Raw genomic sequence first — 23,095 nt, 5'->3', positions numbered from 1 at the left:
GTGGGAGTAGGGGCGGGTGACGCGTGGGCAAGGCAGATAAGACAGAGCCCCTGTGAAACCCTGAGTTGGGGGCCTACCACCCTGTGGAGCATCTCCTCCCCGCTTCCTGCCAGGCTCTTTGCCACCTTTGTTCCCTCACGTTATGCAAACCCTTGACTGAATGGGAGCTCCTCTGAGGACCGGGGTGGTGACCTCTGAGGGGCTTTTAACCCCTCAGACCACCCCCTGGGCTGGCTCCAGGCTTTCCCCTCAGTAAGTGCTAAGGAAAAAGGGGCGGCACTCACGCTGAGGAAGTTCACGGTGGGCAGGAGGGAGCGTCCCAAGGGCGAGGGGGTGGGGCTGGGAGGCTGTGCTCTCACCTTTCTTGGGCGTGTTCCAGTCAAACGCCAGCCAGGTGAAGTAGAGCACGGCGATGAGCCAACAGTCGGTGCAGAATGTGTACATGAGGATGGCGCTGCAGGCCACTCCTGGTGGGGGAGCAGATGGCCACAGATCAGACCCTGTGGTCCCCGGGGGGGGGGGGGGGCTCAGTTTCCCCCTGGGCAAAGGCTCACCAATGACAGGGCCCAGGCACAGCTGGGGCCACGGGCAGAGAAGGCCTGTAGCCACAGCCTGGGGAGGAGCAGGCTCCCGGGGGACAAGAGCCTCATCTGGATTCTGATGGGCGTCCCTGGTGTCGAGGGGCTCATGGGCTCCATGTGGTCTGGGCAGTAGTGCTGGGGAAGCCATCCTTGGAGCTGATCTTTCTTGGCCTTTCCTCGCACATTCTCCCAACCCCAGTACCCCCCCCCCCCCCCGTTACCATGGACACAGGGAGGGACCTGCCAAGTGCCTCTACATCTCAGGACTTGGGTGGAGCCACTGTCTCATGTGTGAGGCAGGGGGACTTTATCCCATTTTGGAAATGAGAACACTAGGGCTCGAGGAGGAGGTAACATGCCCAAGGTCACCCAGCAGGACGGTGGCAGAGCCAGGATTCAAACTCAAGCTGGACCAGTAAAACCATAATCTGCACCAGGCTTTAGAAGTTCACCCAAAATCAGGGCGCCTGGGTGACTCAGTGGGTTGAGCTTCAGACTTCAGCTCCGATAATGTTTTCACCATCATGAGTTTGAACCCCGCTGTCAGCCTGTCAGCATAGAGCCTGCTTTGGATCTTCTGTCCCCCCTTTTCTCTGCCCCTTCCTTTTTTTTTTTTTCAATTTTTATTTATTTTTGAGACAGAGAGAGACAGAGCATGAACGGGGGAGGGTCAGAGAGAGGGAGACACAGAACCCAAAACAGGCTCCAGGCTCTGAGCTGTCAGCACAGAGCCCGACGCGGGGCTCGAACTCACAGACCGCGAGATCATGACCTGAGCTGAAGTCGGCCGCCCAACCGACTGAGCCACCCAGGCGCCCCACTGGCCCTTCCTTCTTACTCTCCCTCTCAAAAAATAAAAAACATTAAAAATTAAAAAAAAAAAAAAAAAAAAGAAAGAAATTCACCCCAAATCAGAAGCCCCAGACTGCCACCAGAGGGACCTGACAGAGATGGATTCCTGCCCCAGGAGGAGGGCCGTCTTCTACCAACATAATGGAGCAGCAGGCAGTCCCAGGCCAAAGCCCAGAGCCCATAGGCCCCCTTGCAAAAACCCAACAGGGCCCTCAGATGACTGTCTGGGTCCAGCTTCCATGCGATCACTCCTTTCTGGGTCTCCTGGCCCTAACATTGAATAACGTGGCACAGAAAGGAAGGAAGGTCTGTGCCAGAGCTGGTTTACCTCATGGCTGGCCCCTAGACGGCTTCCTCAGGGCCTCTCTTCTTCCCACTTCTACCCAGCCATCAAGGTCTAGCTCAGACCAGATCTCTTCAAGATCTGTTCTCCAGTATCACACTACCCTTCCACACGGACCTCTCACCTCTGAATTCTTCACACTAGGGAAGGGGGGCACATCTTTGCTCCCTGGCACTCAGTCTAGGGCTGGGGGCAGCAGGTACTCATGCTTGCAGAAGCGTGGCTTCCGTCTAGCACCCTCTCCACTGCTCAGGGGGCGAAGTCAACCCTTGTTGTATGCCCACTCTGCTGGGCCCTGTGCTGGCCATGGGTGCTCCAGGGCTGCCCGGCTCTGCAACCCATGCCCTCTCTTCTTCCCGTTATGCTGAGCCTTCTCTGGTTTAATGAGGGACAGGGGAGGTCTGGACGGACTCTCCATGAGCCTAAGAGCAGGAAAATGGTGGGCCCTTGTCATCCACAATCCAGTCCTGTTCTACTCCTGAGCTAACCTCTCTCAAGGTAGCTGAATACAGCACAACTATCTTGGAAGGGGCAATGAACATAGAGTGACCGGGCATCCAGCTTTTCAGGACCAGCTTAGGAGCGTGACATCACAGATGGGGAAGGTGAGTCTCTAGGGAAGTGTTTGCAGTCTACAAAACTTTCTTAAAGGCAAACTGTGAAGTATTTGAAGCAGCTTGGTGAGTGGCTATGCCTCAGTTAAGGTCACTAACAAAGTCACTCACACTGTTGAGCAGTTGCCTTTGGTGCCCTTTCTTAAGCCTGGGACAAGGGCCATTCTAGCCCTCTAGACTCCAACAGGCACCCAAGCTGTTTCAGAGGCTAGGCGGATTCTCCAGGGAGGGCCTGGGCAGGGAGGGCCCTGAGGTTCAGGCTAGGGTTTGAGCATCCTGGAAATCTAGCTGCCATCAAACCCCCAACTCTCCTAAAGGGAAGAATGACCAGGGGATGCTGAGCCACAGGCCCCGATGCCCCACTGCCTCAACGTCTGGGCTCTCTGGGAGGGTGAGAATCCCTACCTACTGTCCTCACTCTGGTGCTAAGGCAGCCTGGATGGAGAGAGAGAGAACCAATGGAGAATCTAGAGACTGTATGCTAGTTCTGGACTTTCTCAGCCCAGGTGGCCACTCTCCCTAAGCCCCACATGTCCACAGCATGCGCCAGACTACTTCCTGCACACAGCCCTTCAGCCTGAGCTCCCTGGGAGCTGGAACAGTGCCCTGCTTACCTCTCCAGCCCTAGCAATCAGCCCAGAAAAGGCTTCCTGAACAAAAAATGACCTGAACCCACCAAATGGCCTCCTTTCTCAGAGCCTGACCCCAGTCCTCTGAACAAAAGGCTCCCTGCTTCACCATCGTGGGCTACAGGGCTGCAGCCGGAAGCCCCATCACAGGGTCCATGAAGTGTAAACTTAAAGACCCTGCTGGCTCCATGCGTGGAAGGCCCACGGCCACCTTCACAATCGCCCCCTCCCCACATCTGGGTGAAGCTGGTGATTCAAAACTCTCGTCACCAAGGCCTGTGAGCAGGGTGGCCTGTGATTGCTCAGTGGCAGGGAGGCAGCAGGCCCGTGATGAGTGCGGACGTGCTCTTCCATGAAGCCTTAGCCCCGCCACTCATCAGGTGCGGCCCCTCCTTGAGCCTCAATGTTCTCACAGGGTGTTGGGAAGGTTACATGAGACGATGTGAAAAAGAGCTTTTAAGGAAGCTAAGTGTCCCCTCTGGGGACACACACCTAAGCTAAGTGTCCCCTCTGGGGACACTTAACACACAGCTAAGTGTCCCCTCTGGACATCCATAGCCTCGGATGGGGAACAAAATAACACCTTTAATTTGTACCCATATCTTAGGGAAAGTCCGTATTTCCTTCATTTACGCATGTAACACACCCCCTTAGGATTAGCAGTGACACCAATAGAGAACAAAGGTGCTTGCGTATCCCATCTACAGCAGTGGCAGATATCTTAAAAAATGGTTTATTCTCATCACTGCTTAAGAATTATAGTAACGATAAAAAAAATTGTAGTAATCATTAAGCCTGCTGCTAGATCTTTCTATTTAACGTAATAATAGAGAGGCACATGTGTTACTGTACATCTAATTCGATTTCTTAAATGCACACATATTTACACTTCAATATCACTGGTTTTCTCTGAAATCCCCTATCCTTTGCATGACACATTTAAACACGCTGAGGAAGTCGTATAGCCTTTGCCACAAGGCCAGAGGAGTCCACTGCACGAAAATGGTAAAGAGTCACTCTGTTCAGAGGTAGGCGATGGGGCCAGAGCAGCCTCTGTAACACGGGATGAGCCTCTGCCAGCAGATTTGGGTGGGAGCAGGAAGGAGTGGCGGGCTGCCCAGGGCAATAATTAGCGGCAGCTCAGCACACCTACCCATCCAACCGGGCTTGGGTCCCACCTACACGAGGGCGTTGGGAAGATGCCGGGCCGGTTTCCGGGCTATGCTGGACTTGATCAATTGTTAACCTTCAACTTCAGGCCAGTCCCTGTTGCACGCTGCATGGACTGGGGTTCTACCTGCCGCTCTGCTCCCCGTCAGCCACGCTCTGACCCACTAAGCCGGGGATAGTGGGGGCTTCTTGGTACGAGTGGGGACAGAGGGACCTGCTACAGCAGGCTGCGCAGGTGTCTGGGAGGCTGTAGCCCATGGGGTCCTATCCTGGTCCCACTACTTCCTCCTCATTCTGGGTAAGGCTCTGCCCCTCTGGGCTCTCTACTCTAGGACCCTTATAAGTGGCCAAATGTAGTCCAAGGTGGCAGTTTGAGCCCTAAGGGAGCCAGTTTAATGGGCTCTGTTCCCCAGACCAGTGTTGACCTCGTAAAGTCCCTGTAAGAATCTGAGGACCGTAGTTGCCCTTCACCCCAGAAAAAGGTACACATATTCTCACATATAATTCTTCACCTAATTTGGAGGGTTCATGGTCCTCTCCCTAAAGCCCACTCTTGGGCCTAAAGGTGAAAAGGGGCTATTTCAGACCAGGTCCACTAACTCTGAGCTCTCTGGGAAGGTGGGCTCCCTGGAGGGTGCACTGGGCTTCTACCCAGATCCCAACTGTGCCACTTAACGGGCTTCACAGCCTCGGAGAGTCACCGAGCCTCCAAGCTTCCATTTCCTCACCTGTGAAGTAGAAAGTCAAGGAAAGGCGCATCAAGTGCCTGGTACACTGTGGGGGCTTGATAAACAGCACCCTGTCCCATCCCTCTGCCCGCCAAAGGAAGGGAGGGGCAGCACGGAACTGCCCCGGAAATGTGGTCTCAGAGGCCCCCATGCCTCCTGGAAGGACAGCCGCTTTGCACTGACCCCGTAACTCGTGATAAACCCCATCAGCCCGGACAATCTTAAAGAGTGGTGTGCCCGAAAGGGCTCTCCACAGGCACTGGAATGTGCTCTGTGATACTCTGCCCTGACTTGCTGGGAGGCCACTCACTATGCTGAGAACACAGGAGCCTGGGGAAGAAGCGAGGCTGCTGGGAGAGCAGGGGCTGGCCCGCACAGCGGCCCTTTCCTCCTCCCAGACAATCCCCCACGGCCCAACCCTGGTCTGGCAGCCCAGGGCCAGGGAACGAGTGCTTGACCAAGCTGGACCTGTAGTAGCCAAAGCACTGCCAGGGGAGGGGCTGAGAGAGAGAGAGAGAGGCTTTAAATGCGCCAGAGGGAGTAGCTGGGGACCGTGTCGGGCAGAGGGTACTGACAGCTGGGAGGGGGTCTGAGGGCACATCCCAACAGCAGCTCCCATACAACGGGGGCCCACCGTGACCAGGCCCTGTGCTGCAGGCTCTCATCCTTTGTCTTCAAGTCCCACAAAGGACGCATGGAGTCAGCAGCACTTTTGTCACATTTGCAAAGAGGAAACACTTTCAGAGAGCTCCGGGTCCCAGAGCTTGCCTGTGGTAGAGTCACGACTCAAACCCGCACCGTACCACACTAAAGCAAAGCTGCACACCTAATGGAAAATGGATGTGGGTAGGCAGTGTGGCATGTGGGAAAAACACAGGCTTTGGGGGTCCTACAGAGGTGGATTCAAATTTTTGTGACTTGGGATAAGTTACTTACCTTACGTGAGAGTTGGGTTTCCTATCTGGGAAATGGGAACTGTACCACCGCCTCCCAATGCATCTCACTGAGTCCTCACCCATGCCTATGGGTAGAGCACTTGATCGGGCACCCAAGAGATGCTCTTACCCTTCACCCCTGCAGAGCAGAGCTCCTGCTCTCACCTTTGCTGGGGAGGCCCCTGCCTGCCCTCACCCGCTAAGCCCTGGCTTACCAAGCACAAGGAAGGACAGGACCCATTGTAGCACCGAGATCACCTGCAGCTGCTTTTCCACCTTGGACCTATTGAGCCAAGTGACGGAGAAGATGTCCTGGAGGGCGGAGAGGATGCTGGAACCAGTGCCTGTAGCAGAGGGGACAGGTCAGCCTGTTGCCACCCTTTCTTCCAGCCTCAGAGTTCCCAACACAAACCCACCCCCACATACACACTTTCCTACATGTGAGAGGAGCATGGGCCACAAAATCAGACAGCCCTGGGTTCAAATCCTAGCCCTGCCACCCAGTGGCTTTGTAATTCCGGGCTGTTCGCATACTTCCCTGTGCCCCAGCTTTGACAGATACCCATTGGGAATGGTGTTCCCCTCGTGGAGTCATTCTGGAGACCAAATGAAGTATCCAAAGAGGCTGGGGGAAAGCTCTCCATAATTTCCAGTTCTCTTCCCTCCCCCTTTCACCCCAATCAAACTCCTGTCCTTATCCTTTATCTGGATCTAGTACAAATATTTAATCTTTACTATCTGTGCCTGTGAGGCCAAGGACAGAGGTTCAATATCCAACTTGCAATGTTTTTTTTCTCCAAGTGTACTTTGAGTACCCCAGTCCCTGCCCCCTCTCATCCTCACGACCCCTTTTCCAGCAGTCCCAGCCCTCTTGTCCCCACCCAACACCACCACTACCATTACCACCTTCAGAGGGATTTACACTTTCGGCTTCATCTCAGTGCCCAGAGCTTGGGGCCCAGAGAGGAACGGAGCAGGAGCTTTTGCTTCCCTAAAGGACCCCATGGCCAGTGAGCTTCAGGAAGCCTGGGATAGTGAGGGTGGTAATTATGTTTGCTACCAAGCAGGTGCCAAGCCTAGAAGTTAGGCCAAAATGTGCCCACTTAATTGGCTCTTTGGCCGTGCCCCCAGGATGATGCCCTGGACTCCAGTGGCTAATAGGCAGTAGGACCAGAAAGCCTGGTGATGGCAGGAAAGGCAGAACTGGGGGAGAGCGTGGGTGAGGCTCCTCACCCATAGCCTACTTCTTTCAGCATCTGGGCCAAAGGAAGTGGGTCACTTCAAACCCCCACATCTGCTGAGCCCCAACTGCATACCCTGCACTCTATATGTCTTCACTGAGTGCTTCCTGTGCGCTGGTCAAACATTCCTTCACACCAGCCACTCTGCAAGGCCCAAGCACTGAGTCACAATCTTGTCTTTGAGGGTCTCTTGACTTTTCATCCTGGCCTACTGCTGGGAGAGGGTTTAGGGGCTTACACTCAAGCCTTTGCATTTCTTCAAAATCTGGACAGCAACAAGGTCACAGCGGAATTTAGAAAGGGACATAACCCTCATCTGCTGAGAGTTAACAATTGCTTTGACTTTTAGGAGACACACAGATAACACCAGACCTCAAGGCAGACATACCAGTCCTGTCTCCTGTACCTGGTCTAATGGATCAGAGGAAGGGGTCATGGAACAGCAGAAGACCCAGACGCCAATTCAAACCTCAGTTCCACTCACTATGTGACCCCAGGCAAGACCGCCAAGGCTCCTTGCCATATCCCCAGGGCATGGCACCTATGGGTGCTGAGTAGCCCTGTATACTCCACGGCATAACTGGGATGGAGGTGGTCGTATGTGAACTTACAAAAGCAAATGAAGCTGGGCCACAGAGGCATTCCAGAGGCTTTGGCATAATGCTCCTTGGCCCTCTAAATAAAAACCCTACCACCACGGGCCCTTTCTACCTTCACACTTTCCCAAAACCCATGCTAGAGCCTGAGGGCCCCCCTGGGGTCAACGAGTAGGGCCCCATTGGACGCTCAGGTGACTGAGGAGGAGCACTGACTTGCTCAGGGTTACCCAGGCAGTAGGAGGTGGAGCCAGGGCTGGAACCCAGGATTCCTGCTCCTGGCTCATGGTGTCTCCCTTTCCCCTACAGCAGGTGCCAAGCACAAAGAGCTCTTGTACTTGTACGTGGGACACAGCAGATCTGAGACAGGTTATGCTCAGGGCCTGGCAAACCTGTCCAGAAGTAGGGAAAGGCCTGTGTAAATACATGGGGGAGAGAAGTGTGGCCCAAGCACAGGCCTGAACCCCTGATCCCAGGGCTGGCCTCCCAAGTCATGGCTTTGCTGCTGGCTCTGCCTCCTGAGCTGTGCTGGATGAAGTGAAGCAAAAGCCGTGGCAGTTAAGGTCTGGGTCCTGGTGTTGTGGCCGCAGAGAAGACAGAATATACTCCAGCACCTTCCTCGTCCAAGTGCGGCCTGAGTGCTGTCTAGAAATGCATAATCTAGGCTCCAGCCTGCATCTGCCAAATCGAAGTCTGCATTTTAACAAGATCCTCAGTCCAAAGTCTCAGGTAGGGTAGTCTGGAGCAGGGGCGGAGGTGGGGGAAAGAGCTGGGACCTCCACCTTCTGCTGGGCAGGGAATAAAAGGCAATGGTCGTGGGACCAATGCCTACTGCAAACAGGACCCTGAGGTCAGCAGCTTGAGGAGTGCTTAAGGAAAGGGCTCACTGGGACGCCTGGCTGTCTCAGTCGGTGGAATATGCAACTCTTGATCTCAGGGTTGTGGGTTTGAGCCCCACTTTGGGTATAGAGGTTACTTAAAAATACAGTCTTTGAAAGAAAAAAAAAAAAAAAAAAAAAGGAAAGGGCTCTGGGTGAGGGCCAGCCGACTGGTTCCACTCATCATATGGAGCTCTCCTGCTTGGGAAGAGGCCACACAGTAATTCCCCACTGGTGACATATCCCCCGTTGAATCAACTGAAAAGACAAGTTCTTCCTCATGCCTAATCCAAATCCATCTGCTAAGCTCATCTCACAATTAGATGTGGCCAGAGTGCTGGAAGGTGTGTGACCCTCACCCTAATAACCAGACAGAAAGAAGGAACCGGAGGGTCTCACACCAGCCCCAAGGCAAGCGGCCAGAGCCAGTTTTTTCCACGCTGCCCAGCCTGTTCTCACCCTGTCTTATCCCAACTATCTCCCACAGCCCATTCTGCAACAAAGTAGGAAATGCCAAGTGCACTGAGAAGTGACAGGTGTTTCTGTGGAAGTCAGAGTGAGGTGCTACCCGGAGTGGGAGGCCAGGGGGATGCTGCCTTCCTTCCTCAGGCCTGGCCCGCTCAGCTGCCTCTGGGCCAGACCATCCCAGCCTGGCTGACCACAGAACCCAGCCCTGTTGCTGGCCTACCCATGACACTCAACCCCAGCCCCAGTGGAAGCCTCCTATGAACATAAGAGACGTCAAGCCATTGTTCCTCTGCCCAGAAAGCCCCTCTTTGCATTGCCCACCTGATGAGACCCTGACAATGAGATAAGGCAGCGCGTCCTTTGAAACCCCGAATGGCCAAGCCTTTGCAGAGAGGTTATCATTCTTTCCCTGGGATTATGAAGTCTGAAGCCCATGCAAGCCTGGAACTGTCAGAAGCCATCATACCTGTCCCCTGCCCGTGGAGAAAGCCTGTCTGGAATGAAGTCAGGAGAGGCTCATGGAACAGAGAAATAAGAGAGAGAAAAGGAGTCCTCACTCTGGGTCCCATGGCCCCTCCCCTTGTACTAACCGCAGATTACAAATCTATTCTCCCATGATGCGGCCAGGCCTGGGTCTGATCCATGTCTGGGTTCCCAGTGGCCTGCCAGCGCCTGGCCCAGAGCAAACACCGAGACGGGTTTGCTGAGTGAGAGGAGGAGCAGGTCTCTGATCTGGCTGTTCCTCAGGCCCCCCAGCTGCCTCTCTTCACGGCCGGGTGAGAGGCATGCTGCCCACGTGACCCACAGAGTACTATCCACCGGCGCTCGGATTCCTCACCAGGCCTGTGAGCTTGGCATCATCACTCCCACTTGGAAGGTGATAAAAAAGTGACAGGGCCAAGGTCACTTAGCCAGAGGGTGGCACAGCAGGACTCAATTCGGGCAAATTGGATTTGGCTTGGATTCTGTCCCTATGCCACAGGTCCCCCGAGTTCTTTCTCTCTTCTCCCCACAACCAAGTGGGGGGAAAGCTGGGGGGGGATGGGGAGAATGAATGACCTGTTTTCCTTCACAGGGGAAGACCAGGAGCAGGTATATTGTGGAGTGAGTGAAGTGGTAGCAGGCCTCCAGGTTTCAGTCCCAGTTCTGCCACCGACTCCTGTGTTACCTTGGTCAAGTCACTTTACCTGTCTGGGCGTTGGTTTCCCCATCTGTAAAATGAGCAATCTCTGCGATTGCTCAAACTCCTGGGGATACCACCTAGAGGCTTGGTACAGTTGCCCAGCAGATGGGAAGTGAGGCTCAGCTGGGTACCCTCGGGTCAGCACCCAGCTGCCAGCAGCTCCTCTGCCGGGCTGTGGCGGAAGCTGGTGTGCAATCAGATGCCACCACCACCGCCGCCTTCACACTTAGCCTGACTGTCCTCCAGCCCCGGGTGGGGCCGGCAGGGAGTGACAGCATCTAGCTCAGTCTACTCTGCTCCCACGCCGCCCTCTCCTGGCCTCCCCCAGCACAAAGCATCCTCCCCGCCCTCTCAGCACCAGTCCTGCTGGCCGGCTTCCTCTGCCAGTGTCTGCTGGGTGCCGGGCTCACACCTGACTCATCCATGTGCCCTACGCAGGGCCTGGTGAGAGACGGTGCTCACAGAGGTTTACACATGAATGAACAGACCACGAGCCGCAGATGCAGTTGAAGGCCTGGATGTCCGAGTTAGTGGACAGGAAGTGGCTTGACAGGAAGGCCCCAGTGCCCTCAATGAGGACCTTGGCCAGGGTGGAGGTCCGGGGGGGGGGGGGGGGGCAGGGGGCCTCCCTCTCCCTCCCTGAATGTGAGTTCCCCCCTGCCCCTGTGATGCAAACAGAACCCACTACCCACATGTCTTTTTTTTTTTTTTTTTTCATGGAAGGAGACAAGCCGAGCCACAGACTAACTTCACGAGTCCTGTGAAGAAATGTTCCCAATAGCTAATTCAACCAGCTGCTCCAAGGCAGGCACCATCCATCTCACCATTTATTGTACACAGCTCGTTTACTCCTAGATCAGGGGAGGGCAGAGGGAGTGGAGCTGCCAGAGAAGCCCAGAGCAGTTCTCTTACACCCAGCAAGGAAGCCACCCCATCTATATGGGGCTTCGGTGTCCCACGGCACTCCCCAGGAAGGCAGACAAGGCAGGGATGGCAAGCCCCATTTCACAGAGACGGAAACTGAGGCAACTTAAAGCCAAAAGACATTAAACCCATTGCCTGAGGTCAGGGTACAGGAGAGCTAGGACTCGAGGCTGGTATTGGGGCTCTGCGTCCCTCATCATTCCTATGAGGCCAAGCCAACGAGGGCTGGTCCCCATGACACAAGCCAGTGCACACCCAGACTTTAGGAACACGCCCCTGCCCGAGGGAGGGCCACCTGCTTGGCCCCAAACCGGGCCCGAGTCTACTGGGGACATCCTCCCATGGGCTGGCTGTACAAGGGATGTGACCTCCACCCCCACATGCTCCCACAGGTCACGCTGCCACCGCCAGGGCTAAGCCACAGCTGCCTACAGCAGTGGGGCCAGACACCCTCCATCCCAGAGCTCAGGCTGGGGTGGCAGTGGGAACGGGTGTGCGAACACCTTCTTGCCCAACATCTGATAGCACAGTGACCAGGAGGCCACGCCCGGGCTGATGAAACCAGGCCTTCCCGGACTTCCCTTGTACATGCAGGGGCAGGATCTGAGCTCTAATCCCCTTAATCTGAGAAAGGACCCTTGGCCAGCTCTACACCACATGGCTCTGTGACCTCAGGCAAGTCACTTAGCCTCCCTCAGCTTCAATGTTCTCACCTATAAAATGAGGAGAATGATCCCCACCTTACAGGATTGCTGGGAAGAGTAAATGGGGGAAAAATGCACGTATGGTACATTTGGCATTTGTTGGATGATTTGTCAGTAGCTACTGTCACTGCTTCCACCATCGAGCAGAGTGGGAACAAGCGCAAAATTTCCCTAGATGTGCATGGTCCTGAGGTTGCGTGTTATGAGAAGAGGGGCGGAGTGGAGGTACTGGCCGAGGAGGCTCCAAGGAGGCAGCACGGCCTCTACAGGGCTTTGAAGACAAGATCTGGGAGGTGAAAGGAAGGAAAAGTGGGTGCTGCGATTGGGGGCAACTGTGGGACCAAAGGCTCAGAGGTAATTATAAAGGGCAGGCTAACCACCCAGGAACGGGGTTCACGTGCACCAAAAATAGAAGCCGAAAACAGGGAAGCCGGAAAGGGCTTGAGTAGCCAAAAGCGGCCTCCTGGGAGAAGGTGGGCGGGGACTGAGATAAGGCCTGAGGCACTGGGCACTTACGAGGTGCCGGGCACTGTCCTGGCACTGGGAAAATAGCAGTGAACACAGCAGACAGTGTCGTGCCTGTTCAGGGGCTTGAATCCTGCTGAGGGACAGATAAAACACCTACACGTAAATGTGTGATGTAATGCCAGGCGCGGATGAGAGCTATGAAGAAAAATAACTAGAGAGCTAGAGAGGGGACAAGAGGATCCTCTGACCTGTGGAGAGGAGGCCCTGAGCAAGGCTGCCCTCCGCGAGGCAGGAGCACACAGGGACAGCTGTGGGTCATGCCTCAGGACGTCCCACACCACTTCCTCCAGCCACCTTCACACTGGCATTTGGGGAGGGGGCATGCCAGCCTGGAAAAGGTGCAGAGGACGAGAGGCTGGGCGTCAGGAGAAGGTGGCCACTAACCTACAGGAAGTGTGGCCTTGGTGAGTCACTTCCTGTGCAAACCTCAGTTTCCTCATCTGTACAGTGGGGCTAATACCCACCCTGCCAAATTCTTGTAAGGATTAAATGAGGTAATGTGTAGGCAAGAGCTTCATAAAAAAGTAAAGACCTGCGTGAACGCTAGGTAATTATCAAGTGAGCCTCAGTCTCCTCTCCTGTCTAATGGGTATAACAAGCCCTGCCCTGCCTAGAGGCAGAGGTGTTAGCATCCACACACTTTGGGATTCAAACCCCAGCTCTGACTCTCGCCTGCTTTGAGACCCTGAGAGGCACTTCCCTGTCTGAGACTCAGTGTCATCCTTACTTATACAGGATTGTTGTGAGGAGTCTAAACAACTTACGAAAAAGGGACAGAGTGTCTGGCACTCTGACGGACACTAGGAAGATGCCAGCGAGGTCAAGAGACGTGAACAGCTTTAGGGGTCTCTTGATGGGGGGGATATCACCCTGCTCATGTCCTCAACCCCAAGGATGCCAGACCCACCTGGACCTAAGCCCTGCCCTCAGACATCAGCTGCCAAGTGGCCAGTAAGGAAGTTGCCCCAAACTACTTCAAAGAGCTGGGTACGAGAATGCATAGAGGCAGAAAGATGGACATACTGACCCCTGGCAGACCCTTCTAGTCCCAGGGAGGTCCAGGAAGCCAGGCCAAGTGCCTAACAGATGCCGCTTCTTTAAGGCCAGAGGCAAGTTCTCTTCCGTGGTCCCCCACAAGCACCTTTCGGCCGGAGTCACAAGTGTGGTGATGGGAAGGCCAGTCATGGCTCCAGGAGGACGTGCCAGGGGATTTGAGAGTCCCCGTCCACGCCTGCGCTCCTGCAAGCCTTGCACACAACACACCTCTCCACGTGCTCAGCCAGATACTCCTTCCTTTCAGGAAGCCTCCCCACACCCTTGGCCCTGCCTGCAGTCCCCCAGCTAGAGTCCTATCACCCTCGGGTCCAGTCTGGTCAGACGTTCAGCTTGTGTTGGTAGACACCTGCCAGGCACTGAGCGCTGACACCTCAGACTTCCCTCAACCTTCCTGGCCGACTCTTCCTTGGGGAAGCCTGCCGCGCCACTACTCTTAGACTTTCTTGTTATCGGGAAGAGTGTGCATTTGTCGGCAGGGACCTCATCTTGTTCACCTGGGTCCCTGTGCCCACGATGGGGTCAGGTCCAGAGCCGGTGCTCGGCCAGGTGTTCACTGTATGACTGGATACTGGAGGGGACGGAGAAGAATAAATAGGGCTTGGACAAGCACAGAGATAGGCCCTGTCCACAGCTGACTGACCTGGGCCATGGCAGAGAATCAACCAGAGCTTCCTGGGCAATCCGGAGGGACGGATCTCCTCCAGCTGGACAGGCTGGAGTTAAATGCAGGAGCGGCAGTGGCAGGTTCCAGAGTGCAGGAGAGGACGGAGCCCCCAAACACTACCATTCATTCAATAGGTGCTTTCTAAGCACCCTTTACACACCAGGCCAGGCACTGCACTGGATGGGAGCTGCCAGACCCTGCTTCTCCTCTGCTTCTTGGGCACCTGCTGGAGCCTGGGCTCTGCCCCTGGGCAGCACACCCCTGCTATGGCTGGGGAGACAGGTCTGTGAACAATCAGGCACAGACGGTAAGTCAGGGCTGGGGAATCTGGGGGGGGAGGGGGGGGTGGCAACCTGTGCTGGAGGATGTTCTCAGAGATGCCTTCCTGGAAGAAGTAATGGGTCAGGTGACATGTAAATGAGTAAGCATTAGCCAGGCTGACAGGAGGGAGGTACAGGGTCAGGACCTCAGGTGCTGGAGTCCTACAAATGGCATTTGCAAAGGCCTAGAAGGAAGAGAACACAAATTTGAGGAATTAACTGCAAATAGCTCAGCCAGGCTAGAGTAAAGCAACTGTGTGAGTGGATGAGTCTAGTTGACAGAGTAGAGAGGGAACCATGAAGGACCAGTAATGCCAGGCCAAGGAGTCCTGGGCTCCATCCCCAAGGCCAAGAACACTGCTGTCCACCCCTTCCATCCCCTTTGCTAACTGCAGATGGTGCCTCCGGGCCCCTTGGCCACGAGCTGGCCATTCACCAGGTTCTTTCCTGGAAAGACTAATAGTGTCCCCTTTAAGGGTTAGGTGTCCTTAAAGCAGGGCCCATTGGCCCAAAGGGGAGGCCAACATACAGCTGTGGTGGGCTTGTGGGCTGGGAAGCCCCTGGCTTGGCCTCAGGAGTCTGCATGAGCTCAGTGGATTTCTGCTTGTCAGTCTTCAGGACCCCCTGTGTAGGATCTTGGCAGGGGACGAGGCGTCTTCCATATCCAGATGGGCTGGATTCCTGGGCCTCCTCTTTCCCTCTTTCCTCCTGGCCCTAAATTAGGGATTTGGGTTGGATTAGCTAAAATCTGAGGTCCTGACAAGTTGAGCCTTCTGTGCTCTGCTAGAATCTGCTAATGAATTTTTAGCCACAAAAGATCCCCTAAAGGGACTACAAGCCCCTCCTTGGGCTATTCTAGAGGCCTGGACTTCCAAGTATTTGGTTTTCATGAAGTAGGGTAGGGTCCTGGGAGGTGAGGTCGGGAAAGTGGGGCTCTTGGGATGTCATGGGCCCAAGATTCTGGAACCCTGGAGGTGATTGTTGAGGACCCCAATGGCCCACTTTCCCCACCCCCACATTCTGGCACAGTAAAAAAAAAATAGCTACCGAGGTGGGAGGGGTTGCCATGGCAATACCACCGCCTTTCGGGTATGTCACCCAGAAGTCTCCAAATAGGCCCCTATCATAATCCATGAGCAAGTATGGGGAGCCGGGCTCCTCTGGGGCCTCACTTGGGCCCCGGGCAGACACGGGCCCACTTTCACAAAGACAAATAGAGAATGGGAATGGGGAGGAGGTTGAGCCCCAGGGTCCCCCAGCAGTCAGGGGCAGGATTGAAACCATATTTTTGCAGCAGAGCTGGAATAAATCCAAGGAGAATGGCTCATCTAGCTTTCCTCACTGTACAGATAAGGAGCCTGACGTCCCAAGAGGGCAGGGTCTTGCCAAGGTCACGTGGGAAGCGGATGCAGAGTTAGGCTCCTGGCCCTGTACTCAGGATGCTTAAATCTGCTCTAATGATGAAAGGAATTCATGTTTCCCCCTTCTGTTGATTTGCCCAAAGGGTTTGTGGGTTCGGCTTCCTTGGATCTGCACCACAACCTGGGTAGCTACTCTTCTTATGCTTCTGCCCATTTCATAGATGAGGAGACTGAGAGTCAGGAAGGGGCAGTGGCTTCTTGAGGCTGCAGAGCAGTTCAGTGGTAGACCCCAGGCCCTCAGCTCTGCTGGCAGCATTGCATACCCAGGAGACCCGAGAAGTGCCGGAGGCCAAGAAGCTCTGAGCACACCTTTCCCAGGAGCTCTCAAATCTTCCCCCCAGGTGGTTACAGACGAGCCACCCGGGGCCTGGACACAGCATCCTCTGTCTCCCTTGTCTCTGCCTCTCGGTGCACCAGGGCCTCAGCCCATGTTCACTAGTCAGAGGCCCTGCAGTCAAACTGCCCATCCCACCCATATCTCATGCTTCCGTTTATGCTGTTCCCTGTACCTGAATGCTCTGGCCTGCCTCGCTAATGCCTTTTCATCTTTCAATATCCAGACTAAATGTTACCTCTTCTAGAAAGCCTTCACTGACCCAAGATGGTTTAGCTGCCCCGCCCTCACCATCAGGCCTCCACAGTTCCCCATGCCTCCTTCCCCATCACTGTGTGCGTCACGGTGCACTGTCATCTTGTGTACATCCCCATCAAAGTCAGGGACCAGGACAGACCGACCCGTGCGTAGTACAGAGCCTGACACACAGAAGGCATTCCATCAGTAAACCGAAAGGTCCACACCCCAAGTCCCCACCATGGCACAGCCCTCCTGGATGCATCAGAGCAGGGAAGGTGCCACTCTCCAGTGGTGGGAGCCTGCTGCGTATGTCACACAGGATGAATGACAAGGATGAACTGGAGTTCGTTACGAGTTGCTTTGCAAAGGACTTTCTGCTTATGTTCACTCAAACCCTCACACTCTTGAGTGTTTGAGATTTTTTATGCTATTTTCCGTAAGGGGTAGTGAGATCCCCAGAGGGTGAGTGGGCCATCCAGCCAAATCCCAGAGGGGAGCTAGGGCTGGCATCCTGGACCTCTCGCTTCTAAGGCTCTGGAAATGATAAGGGGGACCATGAGGAGCCCAGGTCCCCCCACGTGGCACTCCTCCCTGGAGCCAGCTCCTCATGAGACTGAGGGTATCTCCACAGCAGGGAACAGCTGCAGCCCCAGCACCCAGCAGGCACAGAAGCAGCTGGAAGAAGAACTGAGGAATCACACTGAAGCTAAAAGCAGGGCTTCCTCCCAAGAGGAACAGGGCAGCTCTCAGGAGGGCGGAGGTTCCATTAATGATTCACTCATTCAACAAATATTTACTGAGCACCTACTACATACACGATACTAAATGCAAGGGACACAATACTGACAAAGACAAGGTCCCTGTTCCGGAGGGGCTGACAACCTTATGGGGGAGACAATTACCTAAACAGATAAGGACACATGATAATTTAGGTAACGATAAGGGCTATAAACAATAAAACAAGTTGTGGCAACTAGGGGGCAGTTTTACACATGGCATGGTCAGAAAAGGTCTCTGAGAGGAGACTAAAGGATCTGAAGCAGCCATGCAAAGATCTGAGCAGAAGGGCAGCACGTGCAAAGGGCCCGCGGTAGGACAGAACTAGTGGGAATGCTGGAGGAACAGGAAGACCACTGGCAGTTCTGGAGCACAGCATGGCAGGAGATGATATCGTAAGGTGGTGGGGGCTTCATGACCTCATGGAAGAGTTTTGAAGGTTTGATGTATGATGAGGGGCAACTGGCAGATCATCAGAGCTCTGGGGGCCTGTGATGTCTCTATCCATCAGGGCAGCTGGGGGTGTTTCCTCCAAAAGCTTGGGAAGAGGGGATCTACCACTCCATCATGGAGACTGGGAGCAACTTTTACTCCTTCAGGAAACTGCTGAGGGCCTTCAATAGCCAGAACCCTGTGCTCAGCCCCTCACCACCTCTCTCTTGGTTAAGGAGGCAAATCACAGACTGGGAGATGCATCTAGATTCCAGGCCTCGCTTTAATAACTCTGAACCAGTCCCTTTTCTCTGGGGCCCTCAGTATCCCACAGGTAACTTGAAGGCTGGGCCAGACCCAGCATGAACAGATAGCTTTGATTTTATGACTCAAGTATTTGCTGCTGAATTTGAGGTGGGAGGATGGAGGTGGAGCAGGATTTCCACACTGGCTACTGAGTCACTCAACCTGCCAAGAAAATATCACTCTTGGCCCTCCTTTCCCAGCACACAAGAGCCCTTGGCAGCACAGAGGGCCCCCAAAGTGGCCTCTGTGCTGTTAGGGAAGTGGTACAGGGGAGAAAGCCATCTACAAAGAACCGGGGGAGAGGGGAACAGGAGAGTGCCATTCTTCTCCTATGATTCAGGATCGGGTTAGGGGACTGTCAACTCTCAGTTCCAGAGTTAGCCAACAACCTAACCTCCTAGTTTCACTCCCTACCGAGCTCCTGCTTGTATACCCCCGGTAATGGGGAGTTCGATCCGTACCCATTCCAAGTCTTTTACAGTCCTCAACAGCTATTAGAAAGGATTCCTCCATCACATCAGAACCTGCCCCCTGTAATCCTACCCCTGTTCCTGGTCTTGTTTTTTGGAGGCACATCGAACAAACAAATCAGCTCAGAATTTTACTGGAGTTGCCACGATTTTGTGCTGGGTCCTGTGCTAAACCCTGAGGAAGTAGGGAGTGCCCGCGGGTTCTGTCCCGAAGAGCCTCTGGTCCAGGGGCAAAGGCAGGAATGCACATGTGACTAACTCAGCCTCCACCCCAGGCACAGGATAGTCCTTCAGAGATTAGAAATCACCAACACAGACTCCCGCCTCCCCCAACAGACACCCACCTACCCATGCTCCCACAGCTGGCTTTCTCTTTTGGCCAACAAACTAGTTACCAAGGTATCGACTTCAATCTCACCCGAGGCAGGACTTCCTTTCACAGAATCCATGGTCTCTCCTTGAATATCACCACTGACAAGGTGTTCGCCACCTCACAATGGTGGCAACTTATCCAGAGAGGCAAACTGGGGAGTGTCTTCCAAGACCAAGGATGTAGAAAGCCATCTAATGAAGATGCCCAGATAACATAGCATTTGCTTCAGCACCCTCCCCTACCCCACCCAGCCTTTCACCAAAGCAGGTCCAGAGAGCTACCACGTGACTGGTTTGCATTTCATACCAGCCCTTGCTACATCCCATGATGGAATTCTCCTTGCAGCCAGTTAAAAAAAAGGGAGTGGGGGGGTGGAACAAGTTGTAAAGATCTGAAAACAACATGGGGATATTAAATGAGTTGGTCACTTTTATTGACTACAAGTCCTCCTGAAGTACAGGTGCTAGGTCAAAAACATGAGAGTCAACAACGCCTAGAAGGATGCAGCTCACAGCCAGTGGACAGCAGAAGCGAGGGAAGGGGATCTCCGGGAAGGACTACCCTAGAGAGCATCCTTATCCCATCCCCTGGAGACAAAAGCATTTTTAAAAGCATGAACATGGGTAAGTCCCTTCCTTCCCCTGACATGGGCATCAAAGGGCACAGTGAACAGAAAAGCACTCTTTTTTAAAAAAAAAATTTTTTTTTAACGTTTATTTATTTTTGAGACAGAGAGAGACAGAGCATGAACGGGGGAGGGTCAGAGAGAGAGGGAGACACAGAATCCGAAGCAGGCTCCAGGCTCTGAGCCATCAGCCCAAAGCCCGACGCGGGGCTCGAACTCACAGACCGCGAGATCGTGACCTGAGTTGAAGTCGGATGCTTAACCGACTGAGCCACCCAGGTGCCCCAGAAAAGCTCTCTTAAGTGAGAGAAGAGGCTGTCATAGGCTATTGGGCCGGATGCACGGAGCAGGCTGCTTGCCTCCAAAATGGAAACAGCAGCTCAGTACCTTTCCAAGGGCAATGCCAATGCCCAGGACATAGTTAAACCGTGATGCAGTGCCAGGGTGGGTTACTTTGCAGCTACTAGAAGATTATAAGTGATTCTGAAGAACAGAGGAACCACTCAGAGAAAATAGGATTTAGAACTATATCTGCAGGATGCCCTCAACTTTATATAATGTGTATAAATAAAATCATAAAGGAATATACTCAAAGAGCAATAGGAAGCCATTTTTGGATAGTTGATTGGCCAGCCATTGTTAGTTTGTTCCCATTTTTCTCTAGTTTTCAAAATCCCAATAACTAGTAAGTTCTATTTTCCTAACGAAGGTGGGTAGGGTAGGTGATTGTCAGTTACCGAAGGGAAAAAAAAACTCTAAGTAGGAGAGGTTCAGCAAACAGATTAAAGCTTTAGGCGGAGGGAGGGAAACTTCAAAACACACAGACCTAGGACAGCAGTGATCACTTCCCAGAGTCCCTCTTGGCCAAGGCATCTGTTAAGGAAACCTCCGGAAAGTATATCTTTTCCCATCAATTTCTCCAGCTATAAGTGAATATACATATTCACCAAGGCCCTCAGCTCCACACTGGTGGAACAGGAACATGGGCCACATGGAGGGTACCCAGGGTCCCCCACCCCACCTTCTCAGGGTGCCAGGCTCAGTCGCTGCCGAGTGGGCTCCTGAGACTGGCTGGAGGATGGGAGTAGGGCAGAGGACAGTGTGGGCACACCTGTCCCAGCCAGGCATGTTCCCAGTCTGGTGGCTATTTCAGAAGATTGCAAAACCTTGCCACTCGGCCCCATCCAGTCTCTCATAGCATGCTCCACCCGGTGAGGAGAGAGGGGAGGGAACTCGCAGGGGCCACAGACAGTGCTGGGGGTTGGGGAGGAGTTGTTAAATATCAACCTCATCTCACAGATGGGGAACACAAGCTGGGGGTGGGGGTGGGGGGTGGAAAGTGATGTAACAGGGGTTTCAAAACTTGATAAGTGCCAGAGTGAAGAATGAACTCAGACTACCATGCCGCCTGCATCTGACTAGGTCACCGGGATCCTTCCTTCTTCCCCGACCTAGGTGAGCTGCTGGAAGGGGCAAGCTTTGGAAAAGAAAAGAGAAAAGGGGCCGGGACCTCAACCCGCACACTGGCCAGTCCTCCAGCAAGGTGCCCTCGTTATAAGAACACACTCCTGCCTGCCTCCCAGCCCTCGTCACATCCTTTCCCGAAAACCCGCGTGCAGCTTCCCAGCCCGGGATGGAAGCCGCCGAGGCCCTGCAGACCCCCGGGGCGGCGACGGCTCGTCTCCCAGACCCCTGTCCCACCGGCGGCCCCGCTCACCTCGCAGGACCCCGGAGTAGGCGGCTATGAGGGTCTTCATGCTGAAGCCGCTGCAGCTCACGGCCCCGCGGGAAGCCGGCTCGCCCTACGCCCCTGGCCCATGCCCCGGCCTCCGGGGCCAGGGCTTCGCGCCGAGCTCGGGGGGCCGGCCGGGGGACCGCGCCGACGCGGGGAGCTGGGGGCGCACCGCCCGTCGCGGCCCGAGCAGCTGCCGAAAGCGGGCCGTCGGTGGCAGCCACTGCGCTCGGCGCTCGGAGCGCGGCGCTTTATCACCTCACAACGGGGGCGGCCCGACGCGGGCTGGGGCGGGGCCTGCCGTTCCTCCCGGCCCGCCCTTCGTCCTCCGGGAGCGGGAGCGCGCGGCGGCGCGGGAGGGCGCGGGAGGGCGCGGGCTCCGGGGCTCTCGCGGGACGCGCGCCCCCGCCGTGCTGCCGCTCCCGGCTCCCTCCGCCGTCGTCCCCTGGGCACCCGCGGCTGCTGGGCCCGGACGCCGAGCTCGTGCAGCCCGCCGAGCGCCTTAGCGGGTGGTGTCTGCTCGAGGCCGGGCCTGCGCTTGGCTAAGATGCTAAGGTCCCGCCTCGCGTCGCTGGTGCCGGGATTCGTTAGGTTAGGCCCGGGCTCCCAAGCCACCCAAGCGGCCTCTACCTTTCCATCTGGTTATCAAGACACAACACGGAGCGTCTGTACACTGCGGGGTGCTGGAGACCCAGCCCAGCCCGCCCGGTCCCTGCCCGGGGCCGTGGCATGTCACGTTGGTGAAGGGTCGGGGTCGGGGGCGCCTGAAACAGCCACTCGCGGGTGCTGACGGCAGTTGCAGGCACAGGACCCCGAGGAGAGAGGGCCCCCCACCCCCCACCTCGGCTGGGGTTGGATGCACTTCCCGGAGAGGTGAGCGCACTGCAGTTTCAGTCTGGTTCTGGCCCTGCCCTCCGTGGACCTCAGTTTCCGTATCTGTCAAGTGAGAACAATAATTATTTTTGTGAAATGCTTTGAGAACTAAATGAGGTAAGGTACCAAAAAAAAAAAAAAAAAAAAAAAAAAAAAAGCCTAGCATAGTGCCAGACACATGTTCCAAAATTATTTTCATTGCCCATCGATGAGTAGTTTTGTAGATGGAGTCTGTCGGGGCAAGGAAGAGAGACAGACGAATGTCTTAAACTAGGAAGGTTGAGAGGAGACGACATTGCCCCTGGGCTTCTGGACCGGAAATGATCAGCACGTTTCTGCCAGGCTGAGAGGAAGGAGAAGGGCATTTGGGCAGAGGCCACAGCACGGGGAAAGGCCTGGAGATGGGAACCCTGAGTGCCCTGGTGTGGCTGGAAGAGAGATGCAGGTCGGGGAGGAGTAGGAGATGAGGCTGGAGAGGTAGACAGGGGCCAGATCTGAAGGGCCTTGTAATCTGGCCAAGAAGCTTGGACTTCATCCTGTGGGGCATGGACCAAAGAGGGGTGTGAAGAGCAGGGCACCTTGATTAGATTGGAGGTGGGCTGGTGGTGTGCAGATGGGGGTTGGGGAATAGGGCAATGAAACGTGTCTCCAATTTGGGCCCTTCACAGACATGTGGAAACATCCAGCAGAGGATATAGAGGCAAGTCTAGCGGCTGAGAGGGGCAGCCTCTTTGCTTCTGAGCCAACTCACAGAGTGAGGACTCCCTCCTGTTGGCCCCAGCTGCTCACCCATCCCTGCTACTTAAGCAGCTTCGTCCAGACTGGTTTTGGATGGAAAACCAGACCCAGAATTGGAGTAGTCCAGGGAGGAAGTTTCTTGGCAGTTTTCTTTGTCCTGGGACCGTTGTCTCCTGCATGAGGTGAGCATGGGGGACCCACACCAGGCACTGACTTCTCCTGGCCCCCTCCCCACACATCCCAACATCCTTACATTCCTGTCTGGAATGGTCTGCCTTGCTCCTCCTGCAGGTATGTGAGCAGGATGGCCCTGGGACCTGAGTCCCTTTTCCTTTATCTTCTCCCTATCCAAGCCCATGG

General features: G+C 54.9%; 2 protein-coding genes across 2 annotated transcripts in view; one reads left to right on the top strand and one right to left on the bottom strand.

Annotated features, from left to right (window-relative positions):
• Positions 1-21,223, bottom strand: part of DGAT2 (diacylglycerol O-acyltransferase 2) — a 32,080-nt gene extending 10,857 nt beyond the window's left edge. The window contains exons 1-3 of the mRNA XM_060605588.3: positions 21,110-21,223; positions 6,068-6,196; positions 360-467 (exon numbers count right to left, since the gene is read on the bottom strand). Coding sequence (XP_060461571.1) covers positions 360-467; positions 6,068-6,196; positions 21,110-21,149 — 277 coding nt within the window. The 5' untranslated portion in view covers positions 21,150-21,223. The remainder of the gene's footprint in view (positions 1-359; positions 468-6,067; positions 6,197-21,109) is intronic.
• On the top strand, positions 21,136-22,848 carry LOC132661264 (uncharacterized). The gene is made up of 2 exons (XM_078433090.2): positions 21,136-21,997; positions 22,666-22,848. Exon 1 carries the CDS (start codon positions 21,136-21,138, stop codon positions 21,628-21,630), a length of 495 nt encoding a protein of 164 aa, XP_078289216.2. The 3' UTR covers positions 21,631-21,997; positions 22,666-22,848.
• The last annotated feature ends 247 nt before the right edge of the window (positions 22,849-23,095 follow it).

This window comes from Panthera onca, chromosome D1, assembly GCF_046562875.1.
Source record: "Panthera onca isolate mPanOnc1 chromosome D1, mPanOnc1 haplotype 2, whole genome shotgun sequence".
NCBI classification, from domain to species: Eukaryota; Metazoa; Chordata; class Mammalia; order Carnivora; family Felidae; genus Panthera; species Panthera onca.
This window is presented reverse-complemented; position numbering and strand designations above follow the sequence as displayed.